This window comes from Alexandromys fortis, unplaced genomic scaffold (genome assembly GCF_014885135.2).
Source record: "Alexandromys fortis isolate MF-2015 unplaced genomic scaffold, M_Fortis_MF-2015_v1.1 scaffold_108, whole genome shotgun sequence".
Lineage (NCBI taxonomy): Eukaryota > Metazoa > Chordata > Mammalia > Rodentia > Cricetidae > Alexandromys > Alexandromys fortis.
The window spans coordinates 5002389-5015918 of record NW_026067994.1 but is presented as its reverse complement, the minus strand read 5'-3'; the positions used below and the strand labels follow the sequence as shown (position 1 = coordinate 5015918).

The window sequence follows — 13530 nt, the reverse complement described above, 5'->3', positions numbered from 1 at the left end:
ACAAGTCAAACGTGTGCCTTTTTTTGGTCTTTTGGACTACAATATCTTGAAAGCCAAAGAATCAATGGAATTCACCTCTGAGTCTTTTGTTGGTATCATAAAATGGTTGGTTTCTATAAGTCAATTTCAAAAACTAAAAAAGGCAGGAAAAATCACTCGAGTGAGAGGAACCAGGTGAAAGACAGGAAGAGATCATAGTGAGCAGCCGAAGTTTGCAAATGTATGGCAAGGCTAGAGGCCCAAGGAAAGTCCAGTTGCAAGGATAAAACCTAACAGTTTTAGAAATGCCAGTGCCCGGTGATAGTCATCAGAAACAGTATACAATGAAATGGAGCAGATTCTGGAACATTGGTGCTTATAAAATATTTTATATTGTTAATGTATGAACTTAAAGTGAAGTGAAATATGCCCCCCGCAGTGCTGCAGCATGCATGGGCGGCCTGCTTATATTGAGTTTCATGGTCTGAGTTGATGAGGATGACTGACCAAGTCTCTTCCTCAAGGAACAGGTCCTGCCGAGGTATGAAATCCAATCGCTGGATTCAGAGTCCAGAGCATTAACCATTACACCATGGGAGCTGGTGATTTGGACTTATAAAAAAAAAAAAGCTAAAATTAGGGTCAGAGCCATAAGCAGCAAATATTAACCAGAAGCTGGGATACTCATTTCTTGTGATGCAGCAAGACAATGATCTAAGTTGTCTGACAGAGTGCTTGGAGCAGCTTCTAAGTCCATGGCTCTCAATCTTTTGGGAGTTATACAGGGGTAGCATAGGACTACCTGCATTTCAGATGTTTGAAAATAACAATGAGAAAAAAATTTGTAAGGGGGGTGACCATAACATGGGAAACTATATTAAAAGGTTAAAGCATCAAAAAGGAAAAAAAAAAGGTTAAAAACCAATGACTTAGAAAATGTCTCTCTCCTTACTCAAGGTCAAATCAGACTTTAAAATGTATGTTTAGCCTCATTGTCTTTGCTAACTTTGTTAAACTTAAGCTATTTGGATAAGTCATATATACTAAAAGGAACTTATGGCCCTGCCATTAATATATGACTACGGTGCCTTAGAACTTGTCAAGGGCAATGCTAGCCCCTAAGGTCCTTCCTGTTCCCATTTTGCCATGAGACCTTTTCCTTGTCACCTTTCCTTGCCTTCCCAGGTGACAGCATTAACAGCTGGATACAAACTTGTTCTATTTTTACCCGTGGAATGGCTAATTTAGTTTTCTTTATTAGTTTCCATTCAAAATCATTAATTTAAAGGCAAAACCTGTTAGGAATATAATGTAAAACCCTAGTCTCACGAAAGCTCCTAAATTACTGTAGACTGTTAGGGAATACAAGCTAATAATCAGTCATCCTCAAAGCACTGAAATGATTAATTACAGGGATAAGCCCTCTTTAGTTTCCTGTATATGATTTCAAAGTCAAGCTTAAAACCAAGTAACTAGAAACAAAGTTTGTCTAATCAGACATACCTAAGCAGCCCTCAGAGATCTGAGGAATATGGCATTTAAAATGATAATTAAAAAGTTTATTATATCAAACAGAGACTCCTAGATCCTGGCAGTGACCAGTGGTCTCCAGAGAAGATTATGGCACATTATGATGCTTCGATCTGGATTATGATGATGCCGACCACTAGGCAGGATGCTTCAATGCACCACCTGCTGCCAGGACCCAGACCAGACTGTGGGCGGAGGGCAGGACACTGGAGAACTGATTGCACCGCTTTTGCCTAGACAAAAGAAGGTCATTCTTTTCCATGTCCCTCTTCCACAGGAACTGCTCGCCTTATGGGCCTGGTAAAAACTGCTGTTCTGATACTTCTGCCTCCAAAGCTATGTAGACTTGGGTATGGCTGTATATACACTGGTTCCTGCAATTTTTAAGAGGTTATAAAGCTGCTTGGTCTGTTCTCGGGTGTAATTATTTATCCTCCTGGGAGCTCTGATAGTATTGATGGCTAAGCTAGCTATAACTTTTTCAGCTCGGCGGCATCAGACAGCCAGATCCTTCCACAAGGTTATTCCCAACTTGTTAGCTCATTTTATATAGAAAGTCTGAGGATATAAAAGGTCATATGATTTAAGATGTAAATACAGGTTATAGCAGTATACATAGATGATTAAGATATGAAAAATAGCCGGGCGGTGGTGGCGCACACCTTTAATCCCAGCACTCGGGAGGCAGAGGCAGGCGGATCTCTGTGAGTTCGAGACCAGCCTGGTCTACAGAGCTAGTTCCAGGACAGGCTACAAAGCCACAGAGAAACCCTGTCTCAAAAAAAAAAAAGATATGAAAAATATTTCAGATTTCTTTCCCCTTCTATGGTATAGTTCTGATAAGCTGGTAGAGCAATAACTACTTACTATTTGGGTCACAAGCTCAAGATTTTAGGTTTATTCTGGCTTCCATCTAAATATAAACTTAAAGATGTTTTTCATCAGTCCCAAGACATCACTTTCCAATCCATACCTGGCTCTTTGGACAGAAGGGAAACGTACATGCTTCTAACCCAAATCTATAGTTTTTGCTAGAACACAAAGGAACAAGTCTACTCCTGCTGTTTTACAAATACCTTTTATCTGCTTTTTCTATGATAGGGACCTGAAAGTTTCAAATGTATTGTTTTCCTTTAAATACATAAATTTTAACTTATGTTCCTAGTTTGAACTTGTCTCAACAGGTTTCCACTTGCCTGGCAGAAACATCCAAGCATCAGTTGCTGACTACAACCTGCTCTGAATGACTTGTGAGCCCCGGGCTTGCTGAAAATTGATGTGGACCAGTGCAGCCAATGTGAATGCTCCCTGTCTTTTCAACAGAGTCTGTGGACCAGATGCTTCCGATAAAACCCCATTGCCTGAATTCCCTCTTTGCCTTCTTTGCCCCTGACAACAATGTCCCAAAGTCAGGCAGAAGCAGTTACAGTAAAAGAATATATTACCCTGTGATCCCTGGTTGAGAAACTAAGTCAAAGGAAAACTCTCTTTCATAGGGAGACTATATGCAGCACTGGGTAAAAAATGTTGCTTCTATGTTGACTATTCGGGGATAATGAACGAATCCATGGCCAAAGTTAGAGGCGGCCTGGCCTTGTTCTAGTTATGCTTCTCACATTTGGGCCTTGCATTGTAAACAAATTGGTCCAGTTTATAAAAGAAAAATTGGGGCCATCTAACTGATGGTAATATGAACCCAATATCAATCCCTCCTCCAAGAGACCAGGGACACTATAGAGTTCCGTGACTGAAATTCTCAGGAACCAGTCAAAGTGTGTGTGTGTGTGTGTGTGTGTGTGTGTGTGTGTGTGTGTGTGTAAGGATCTGACCTTTTTTTATAAAGGGGCTTCATCATCTTAAGCCATATAGTGACTGGGAGCTGACCTCAGCTCCTGGAATATGCTGCAATAGCATATTAATTTAAATGGATACCTTAGAAATAGCCAATTAAGGAGCTAAGGAGCAGGACCAGAAACATTTAACAAAGATCAAATGTCTCTGAAGACATCCTGCCCTCGCAGATACCTTGTCAGTAATTATTGTTTCTTTGTTAGGGTTTTCGTGCACAAAAACTGACCAATGGTTTCAGAAATCATCCTACTCTGTAGCCCCCTAACCAATCGCAAGACCCTAAAACATGTATGCACCTTAATTCTGGCGTTTCCCCTTTAAAGGCTCTTTTTCCTCAGGCTCAAGGCGTTGCTCACTCCTTACTCACTGAAGAAGCATCACTGTGCTGGAGGTTTGTGATCCAAGTTTAAGCTTCCTAAATAAGTTCCATTTGTATTTAGATTGGAAACTGGCTTCATGAATTTATTTGGGGTTCCAAAACGCAGGCGTAATAGTTCTGAGGTCCAGCTGCTTTCACTTCCCCAACTAGAAGCACTGGCCCTTGAACCCTGAGTTAAAATAAGTTCTTTCTCCCGAAAGTTGCTTTTGTCAGAATATTTTACCACAGCCACAGAAAAGGAAAGTCAGACAGTGGTGTTTTGAGACAGGGCCTCATGTCACACAGGCTGACCTCCAACTCACTATGTAGTTGAGGGTGATCTTGAACAGTCAACCCTCTGACCTTCACCACTCCCAGCACAACAGCAAATCTGGCTGTGTACATTATGTACTGTTTATTCGTATCCTAAGAAATGGTTACATCTGAAAGTAAAAGAATGGAGAAGCACATGTTAAATGTCACTCAGAAGGAAGCTGAGAGTCCTAGAGAGTGAAGCTGTCCTAGTGTGGGTCTCTGCAATCTGTCAGAGCCATCCGTGTTATTGCCAGGCCATTGACTAGAATATAACCAAAGATCAAACATAAAACTGGACCCTATCCATCCGCACAGTTCACAGTTCCAGGCAAGCTACAGGCATCCGGGATGTGTTTGTGCCACAATATAACAAACCACAGAAGCAGAGCACTTACCGTTTTGACATATGCCATATACTTCTTATCCATATTGTAGGAGCCATATTCATTCTCAATTTGCACAGCAATGATAGGGCCTCCTTTTGTATACTGAGGGTCAAGAAGGGAAGAATAGAAGAATGAGATATTGATGGGATTAAATAAGACTGAATTTTCTGAATCCTAGGCACACCCAACTCCAGACTGAACCTCAGTGATGGTCATTTCTTTCATTCACCATCAGTGCCTCTATGTGAGAAGTCAAATGCTTCCAAAATAGTTCCTTTAAAAGTATCCCCTGAAAAACCACTATTTCTGCATACGTTAATATGTTCATTGTGAGGGCTCAAACTTCCAGAGTCACCCTCCCATCGCCCAAGAACTTCGCATTTAGGGGGCACTGCCTTTGGCACCGTCATCTTCACTTAAGATGCTTTAAGGTCTTATGTGAAGATTAACTTGCATAAACCACCAGCCTCTTAGTGACTCCATCTTGTCCTTTTCACTTTCATAGCCAAACTTAAATTATTTCCTCAAACTTCCTTCAGGAACATGTAAGCTAACCAGAAGGTGTCTCACATGTGGGGAGAAAGACACTCTAAGGAATTCAACTCCATGACAATGTTAGCGACATGGGAGTGTCCAGGATTCTGTACTCCTTTGACTGAAGTGTTTGCACACCCAAATCTGACCATAATGACTGAGGAGATACTCAAGACAGCCAGAGTTGAAATGGGAAGATAGTGAGCAAGCATCTATCCTAAGCAAGCAAGCACCATTCCTAAGTTATTTAGCAGGGAAGTAAAAAGGACACCAAGACTAAAGGTGTACTTTAATTTTCTAAAGCGCATACTCTTAGCTGACAAACATGGAAAGACTTTCAAAAGCAGCTTCTTCTCTTTTGTCTTAGGCTCTTTATCTCTCTGATGAAGAACAGAGCGTAAAAGAAGAACAATCCAGAAGCTATCAGGACCCAGAATGACCTGAGGCAGAAGAGCTGGAATGTGATAAGTTTGATTGAAACATTCTAGAGAGGATTGCTCAGTGGTGTGGGAGTACTGACCCATGAGGCTACAGGGGGCATTTCCAAGACCTCCCAACATCGCCTGGAGAAAACTCATCCCTGGAAGAGGTTGAACTCACTTAGGGATTCCAGGTTGAAGTTTCAAGGCTGCAATATCCTAAATTAAAAAGGGTGAGCACAGACGGCTGCAGGGATGAAAATGTCCTCTGTTCAGTTCTGTTCTGGAAACAGGTTCTCAATATGGAGCCCTGACTAGTCTGGAATTCCCTATGTAGATGGTTTGTCCTTGAGCTCACAGAGATCTGCCTGACTCTGTCCCATAAGTGTTGAGATTAAACATGTACACCACCATACCCAGCTTGTTTTTTAATTTTTGAGGCACGGTCTCTTATATCAAAAACTGGTGTCAAACTCCTTATGACCAGGAAGACAATCTTCTGGCCCTATTTCCTCTACCCCCTAACTTCTGGAACTGCAAACTTGGAAAACCACACTGGTTTATTGAAGCTGAGGATTGAACTCAGGGCTTTTGTGGAAGGTAGCCACTCTACCAATTGAGTTACTACCCTAACCTGAGGTTCTCTTTGTATACTGTCAATATAATAGCAACCAGTTATTGGTACAGTGAAGGAGAAGTGTGTGCCCTGGAAACTTAAGTTCTAATTGTACTTTGTTTACATTGATTTAAGCAGCTAAATGTGCCTGTGGACACCATGTATCTAAAAAAGGGCATCTTGCCTATCTCTCAAATGTGCACTGGCTTGTGTAGTTGGTCACTTATGAGTTTTAATAGCTTTCTGGAGCAATGATAGTCTATTCCCCCAAAAAGTTCAACCATGTGAAACATTCATCTAAACAAACGCATGTTTTGGCATTGCCTCCATTTAATATATACTAATCTAAAATAATTACTGTGAGGATAAAATAAGTTTGGTAAGTACTGATTTTGTGATGGTTTGAATGGAAATGGCCCCCATAGGTCCATAGGGAGTGGCACTATTAGGAGGTGTGGCCTTGATGGAATAGGTGTGACTTTTTTGCAAGAGGTGTGTCACTAGGAGAGTGGGCATTGAGGTCTCAGAAGCTCAAGCCTGGCCAATGTGTCACTGTCACTTCCTGATGCCTGCAGATCAAGATGCAGAACTCTCAGCTACCTCTCCAGTACCATATCTGCCTTCATGCTGCCAGGCTTCCTGCCATGATGATAACGAACTAAACCTCTCAACTGTAAGCCAGTCTTGATTAAACTTTTCCTTTCTAAAAGTTGCTGTGCTCATGTTATCTCTTCACAGCCACAGAAATCCTAACTGAGACCAAAGTAATTAAAATTTATCACTCTCTACTCATTTTCTACATGGAATAGACATTCTTCAGCCTAATGTGCAGTTCTGTCTCAACTGAAGCCAACCTAAATTGAAAATATTGTTTTGGGGCTGGAGAGAGGGACCAGAGGCTAAGAGTACTGGCTTCTGTTCATGGGGACCTGGGTTCAACTCCCAACACCTACACTGTGGCTCACAACTCTCTGCAACTCAGTCCCAAGGGCCTCCTTGAGCAATGCACAGGTGTGGTGCACAGACATTCATCCAGGCTCAGACATGTGAAAATAAATAAAACCTTTTTATAAAAAAAAGATAAGAAAATATTGTTTGGTAAAAAGACACTAAACACCGAGGATTGCAGCTGAGAACCCCAAATCACTAGAGGACACATTATTTTCCTTGGGAGAGCATGGCTGACCAGGATCTGTGAACCCATTACCACTGCCTAATAATGCAAGAAAACCTTACAACACTAATTGTTAGATCAGGAAAAGATCTAAGACTCAAATTCAAAAGTCAAACTCAGGGTGGCAAAGAGAGGCAGGAGAGATGGCTCAATAACTAAGAACCCTTCTGGAGGACTGGGGTTCAATTCCCAGAAACGCATGGTAGCTCACGACTCTTTGTAATTCCAGTTCTAGGGGATCCAACACTCTTTTCAGGTTCCTTATGCACCAAGCATGACATGGTACATTTATATATGTATGTATGTATATATATGTGTGTGTGTATGTATGTATATATATATATATGATTATAGATAAGGTAAAAGTAAATATTGAAAAAGTCAAACTGGGAAGGCAAGATGCCTCTTAAGGCAAAATAACTTACCACAAAACCTTATAATCTGAGTTCCATCTCACACAATAGATCAATAGATAGATAGATAGATAGATAGATAGATAGAGATAGATAGATAGATAGATAGATAGATAGATAGATAGATAGATAGATCAGAGTTGAACAGCTGCTGTGGGAAGATCAAAGGAGAGTAATTAAATCCAAATCCTGTCCCTGCTTTGAGAGAAGGACTCAATAGGTAGCTCAGGCTGGATTTTCTCACTTCAACTGTCAAAGGCAGAAAATACAGTATGTGCCATCATGCCCAATTAGAGTCTAAAGATAGAAGCTTCCTTACATATAACCTGGAAATCCTGGCTGCAAACATACACAGTACCAGCATATGCTCCCTGCTTCTTGTTGTAATGAGGAGTGGTGGGCTGCTTCCCACCACCCGGCTCCCGGCCAGCTGGCTAGCTTATACCCCGAAATAACAACACACAAATTATATTCATTTAACCACTGCCTAGCCCATTATATCTAGCCTCTTATTAGCTAACTCTCACATATTAGTTTAACCCATCTCCATTAATGTGTTTTGCCACGTGACTGTGGCTTACCAGCATGAGTCTAACCAGCGTCCGTCTTGGAGAGGAGAGCCATGGCATCTATCTGACTCTGCTTCTTTCTCCCAGCATTCTGTTTGGTCTACTCCACCTATCTAAATTCTGCCCTATCAAAAAGCCAAGGCAGTTTCTTTATTTGATCAATGAAAGGAACCCATAGAACCCTCCTACACGAGCTTCTCAGAGCACAGAAAGGAGCAAGCAACAAGCCGCAATGAGCCAGGAAGTTAAGCTGGCAATCACTTCCCTTACCAGCAGAGACGAGGACTGGATTTTACCTGGAACATTGCTATCTTGGGAACCAGATGATTGAAATACTCATTCATCGCTCTGGTGAATCCCTTGTAAGTTGTCCGCAGCTTCATTTTGGGATCCTTGAGTAACCAGCTGTGATTGAAAAGGTGAGATTCAGACTCAGGATGGGAACCGGTGATAGGAAACACTACGGCAAAGGAGATCTAACACAGGGCCCCTGTTTGCAAGGCCATAGAGACGGTGAGATGTGGGGATGTGGTCCAGCTCCAAGAAAGAGCAATCTCTGCCTATGAGAAACATCCCCATGCCCCAAAGATGTGGGGGCTAGGGGAATTTGTAACTGTGATTCAAGACAGAGTTCACCAAAGTACAGCCCAAAAGCCAAGTCTGACCTGCTCTCTGATCATTAAATAGTTTTGTCAGCACAATTGAACCCAGTTGTTCACATAGTTTCCTTCAGTTTTCAGGCTGTATGTGGCTTGGAAAACCTAAAATATTTGCTATTAGGACTTTGTATCAAAATCGTACTACATAGCACTGACTATCCTAGAAGCCTACATCATTATGCAGCCCAGGATGGCCCCAAATTTGTGACAATCCTTGCATCTCAGCTCTTTTAGGAAAAAACTATCAACCTGTATTCCAGAATGATACTGTTTGGAAGTTCTTGCTTTGTGTGTGTGAGGGATGGAAAACCTGACCATCTCAGAAAATACTCAGCTAGAAAAAGGAAAACAGCACAGATAAATGGTCCTGCTACCACATGCATAAACTTTGAAAGTGTTAACTAAGAGAAAACAGCTAAACTCAAAAACATACCCATAAGTACCTGCCATCAGGAAACAAAATGGTGTAGGTTTTCAAAATGAGTCCAGAAATAAAGCCCTGTGAATGTGTTTCCCACCCAGGGACCTTCAGACCACAACACACCTGGGTAAGCCTCCAAGGTCCAGGTCACTGCCAATGTAGGGACCTGGACACAGAATGACCCAGAGCCCCTCGTCTGAAGCCATGGTGACAAAAGCTCTGGAAAGAAAGCAGTCACAGTGACATTTCCCTCAAAGTAATAGCTTTGCACAGCAACTCTTTTCCTTCCTTCCTTCTCTCCTTCCTTCCTTCCTCCCTTCCTTCCCTCCTTTTTTTTTCTTTCTTCCTCTTGTGGGCTTTGTACTCAAAGGGACTGTGACTTAGACAAAAGTGTTGAAGATTTAAGACAAAAATAGCCTGAATTCCTCCCATTATTATTTATTGGAAGAGAAATATATGCCAGTCAGGAAGATCCCATTTAAATGAAAACAGACTTTTACTTTTGCAGGGACGTGAGGCTTACATGTTACAGCATCTAACATCACCTTGAGTGACATGCACTACTTTTTCACGTCTCTGACTTTGCCTCTGCTGCACACGGCCCCTTCCCATTTACTTCTAAGCAACTTCTAAACTTGACTCAACTTTGTCATCACCACTGTCTTTCCCGACTTGACCCTAGCCAGGTCTGTAACAGTCTCAATACGTAGTTGCCTTCCTCTCTAGAGCTTCCCCAAAATAATACTCCAGAAGTCAGTATTGCTTTAATTAATTAAAAAAATTATTCTACTTCTATCACATCATGGAAACTATAAACTATAGCTCAGAAATCTGCCATTATAACTAAGAGAGCAGATTCTTCACGATACAGTTTGTAAAATGCTGGCTAAAACAAGGTCCAGACTTTACTATAACAACATGGCCTATGTAAACCATAGACCAATGGCTGAAGCAGGCTTCAAACGAGGTAAAAAGTTAATACATCTTAAAACAGAATTATGTTTAAAACAGAATTATAGGCCAAGGGTTGATGACACACACTTTTAATTCTAGCAGTAAGGAAGCAGAGGCAAGCAGTGCTCTGTGAATGTGCGACCAGCCTGGGGTGCTACATAGAGAATTCCAGGCCAGCTGGAGTTATATGGTGAGACCCTGCCTCAAAACAACAACAAGACAACAGCCACTAAAAAGCAAAGCTATAATCCATTCCTTCACCCAGTTCCCCAGGCACATCCCTATCTGAATCTCAGAATCAAGTAATTAAAGTATGAACACATACATGAGGTCCAAGTTTTCAGTGAACTGAAACTGGCCCACTGATGGCTCGTGGAGGTTCCAAGGAACATGCCTGTCATGTGGAAAAGAGAAACATAAGAAGCTCCCCCATAATACATGTCTGTCATGTGGAGCCTCCATAGGACTGCAATAGGCCCTCCATATGCGGAAGTCAGTTGTGAAGCGTGGGCTACCTGAGGGGCCCCTGGCAGTAGGAACAGGATCTCCCCCTGGTGCATGAGCTAGCGTGTGAGAGCCCATAACCTTTCGTGGGATGCCATGCTCAGACTTAATACAGAGGGAAGAGGATTGGTCCTACCCCAACTAAATATGGCAAACTGTGTCAGTTCACCATGGGGGCCTTTACCTATGGGAGGAGTGGATAGGGAGTGGGCTAGGGAGAGGAGGTGAGGGGAGCAGAGGAGGGATGTGAGGGAGAACTTTAGTTGGAATGTAAAATTAATTAAAAAATAAATAAATATAAAAAAAAGAAACAGAAGCAGCAACTCACGTGGTAAGGGTGTTGAAGCCACAAGCTTTCATCTTTCTCAAGCTGAGCCTCCAGTTCTGCCTCGGTATCCGGAAGTAGTCCATAGTGCCAGATAGGATCCGGAATGGGGAACCTTCCAGTGTGAACTGTGATCCCTCAACTTTCAGACCTACCTTTCGAATCCGCAGCAACAAGGGGGTCAGGTGAGTTTGATTAAGCCTGCAAGGACAAGAAGATGTTCAAATCTAGAGCACAGGTTGCTGAGCCAAAAGGCCCAGGAAAACTGGAGTTCAAAGTCAGTCTGGGATATAAAGCTCACTCTGTTTCCAAAAAAAGAGCGAAGAGGAGAGGGAGGGAGGAAAAGGAAGAGAAAGGAGCTACGATTGTGGCTCAATGTGGAAAGTGCTTACAGATTCTCAGCATCCAGGTAAAGGCCATGCATGTCAAACGTAATAGTGCATGTATCTGATCCCAGCACCTTTATATGGGAATGGGAGGCAGAGAGAGGAGAATCCACGGAAGCGGTAGACAACAAGGGAGCCCCTGTCTCCAACGAGGTAGAAATCAAAGACTGACATCTGAAGATGTCCTCTGACCTCCACACATGCACCATGTCACATGCACACAATCATGCACATATCCATCATATGCTTGTGTGCACATTCGCACACACAAGAGTTTTTAAAAGCTTTTCCCTTGGGGACTCTAGGTATACCTTAAATGGGACCTCTTCATTGTTTTGAATATACTTACTTGGGTAACTGGCTAAGGTTGGATGGAGCCATCATGGATAAGGCAGAAAACAGACACAGAATACACTCAGGTCTCCCCAGGAAGGTCCACATGCTAAATGGGACAGAATAGGGAGGTGAGAAATAGGGGTTGAGAAGAGACTCAGCTAGGGGCTGAAGGAGGCTTTTCTTGAAGAAGGGAGAGGGTGGTCTACTGCAAAGGCAAAATTTGTTCCTGGGCTTTTGTATCAGCTGGAATCTGGACAGCGTCTTGAAGCCAAGGCTGCTGGTTGGAAGAAGAAGAACTCAAAAGAAGAATAACTGGCTACGTAGCTGGGTTCTCAGGCACCATATACATTTGATGCTGGTTAAGGTCCAGTCAAGTACTATTTTTACTACAATGGAGCATAACCCCGAGACCTTCCACAACTGCCCAGCTGCTGAGAAATGGACCCCAGTGCTGCCCTGCGTAGCAGAGCAGGAATTTCTTCACAGGGTGGATCAATTCTTTGTCTCCAACTCCATCTTTCATTTGTTTGCTACTGTTGGAGATCAACCCCGAACGCCAGAACTGTTGGGTTTCCAGAATACAAATCTTATTGTCTTTAGGGCTTGTTGATGTCTTGATGGTGCTCATTCTGGGCTAATGCATCAAAACCTCATGAGTTCGGGCTGGACAGAACTCACTTGGCAGAGTCTGCATGCCGCTGTTTCCAGGGTGTGGGTAACATCTGAGCCCATGGTGGTGCCTGGCTCTACAAACTTTTCTAATTAAAATGGATGATGTTTCACATTGCTTTATACTTTAAACATAGTTTAATTAACATGAACTTATTATATATCTTTTATTGAATCAATGAAAAATGATATTTCAAATGCAACCTCCTTTTACACACACACACACACACGTCTTCTCAGCCTGTAGTAAACACTCCTCCATATTGAAATCACCACCACCACTACCATCAGCATTTCTGCACAAATGCTAAATTGCTAGCATTAGTAAAAACATCTATATCTGGGTAGAGCTGGGATTGGCTAAAATTTTGGGAAGTCACAGGAAAATTTAAAAACAACCAAAAATGAAGAAAAGACAGTGAGGAAGTGCTGTCCGGAAACAGGCAGCTTTGGGAGCTAGGAAAGCATAGAGGACGCTTTGGCAAGCTTTCCAGGGAGAAGAGCAGGCATGAAACAAAACTTCAAGGGAACCTGATGGAGAGCCCCAAGGGGAGTCCTCAGCCAGTCTCTGCAGAAACCCCCAGCAGAGGCAGGCAGCCAGCCTTTGAAGCAGGGGGTTGCCAGAGTACACGGTGCAGAGAGGCCTGGACTCCGCTGAGTCTCAGAGGACAGCCCAGAGAATATGCATCTGGGGACAACTTGGCAGTTCCTCAGGCCAAACCAGGCTTTGCCCTTAGCTGTTCCAGAGGCCACTGGCACCAAGTTATGTTCCCGGAGCCTGGCACCATCGCACAGCCTTGTTCAGGTCGGGCTCTATACTGCCATGGTGGCTCTGCCCGCACCGGTGGCCACAAGCCAGTACCAGAAGGCCTGACTGGCACATGCCAAGTGCTTGCCACACACGCCCTCCCTTGGACACCAGCTGTGCATCAAGGGCCTCTAGGAGATGCCGGTACCTTACTGGAATGGTGTCTTCTCGAAGCCAGTCACTGTCAGCCAGCAGCCACAGCACTGCACCGCGAGCCTCTCCTGACCACTGTGGTCTGCAGCTTCCTGTCCCCACGTGGGGCAGGCTGAGCTCAGGTGCCCAGACACTTGTGGTCTTTCCCTTCTCTCAGACTGTGGGTGTAGG

The 13530-nt window shown here is 43.1% G+C and overlaps 1 protein-coding gene across 1 annotated transcript in view; it reads right to left on the bottom strand.

Moving 5' to 3' along the window:
• The window catches only part of LOC126512365 (beta-galactosidase-1-like protein 2), an 18093-nt gene extending 6259 nt beyond the window's left edge, over positions 1–11834 (bottom strand). Inside the window, exons 1-6 of the mRNA XM_050160097.1 lie at positions 11743–11834; positions 11011–11208; positions 10504–10572; positions 9348–9443; positions 8441–8549; positions 4429–4521 (exon numbers count right to left, since the gene is read on the bottom strand). Of these exons, the coding sequence (XP_050016054.1) occupies positions 4429–4521; positions 8441–8549; positions 9348–9443; positions 10504–10572; positions 11011–11208; positions 11743–11834 (657 nt within the window). The remainder of the gene's footprint in view (positions 1–4428; positions 4522–8440; positions 8550–9347; positions 9444–10503; positions 10573–11010; positions 11209–11742) is intronic.
• Positions 11835–13530: the final 1696 nt, after the last annotated feature.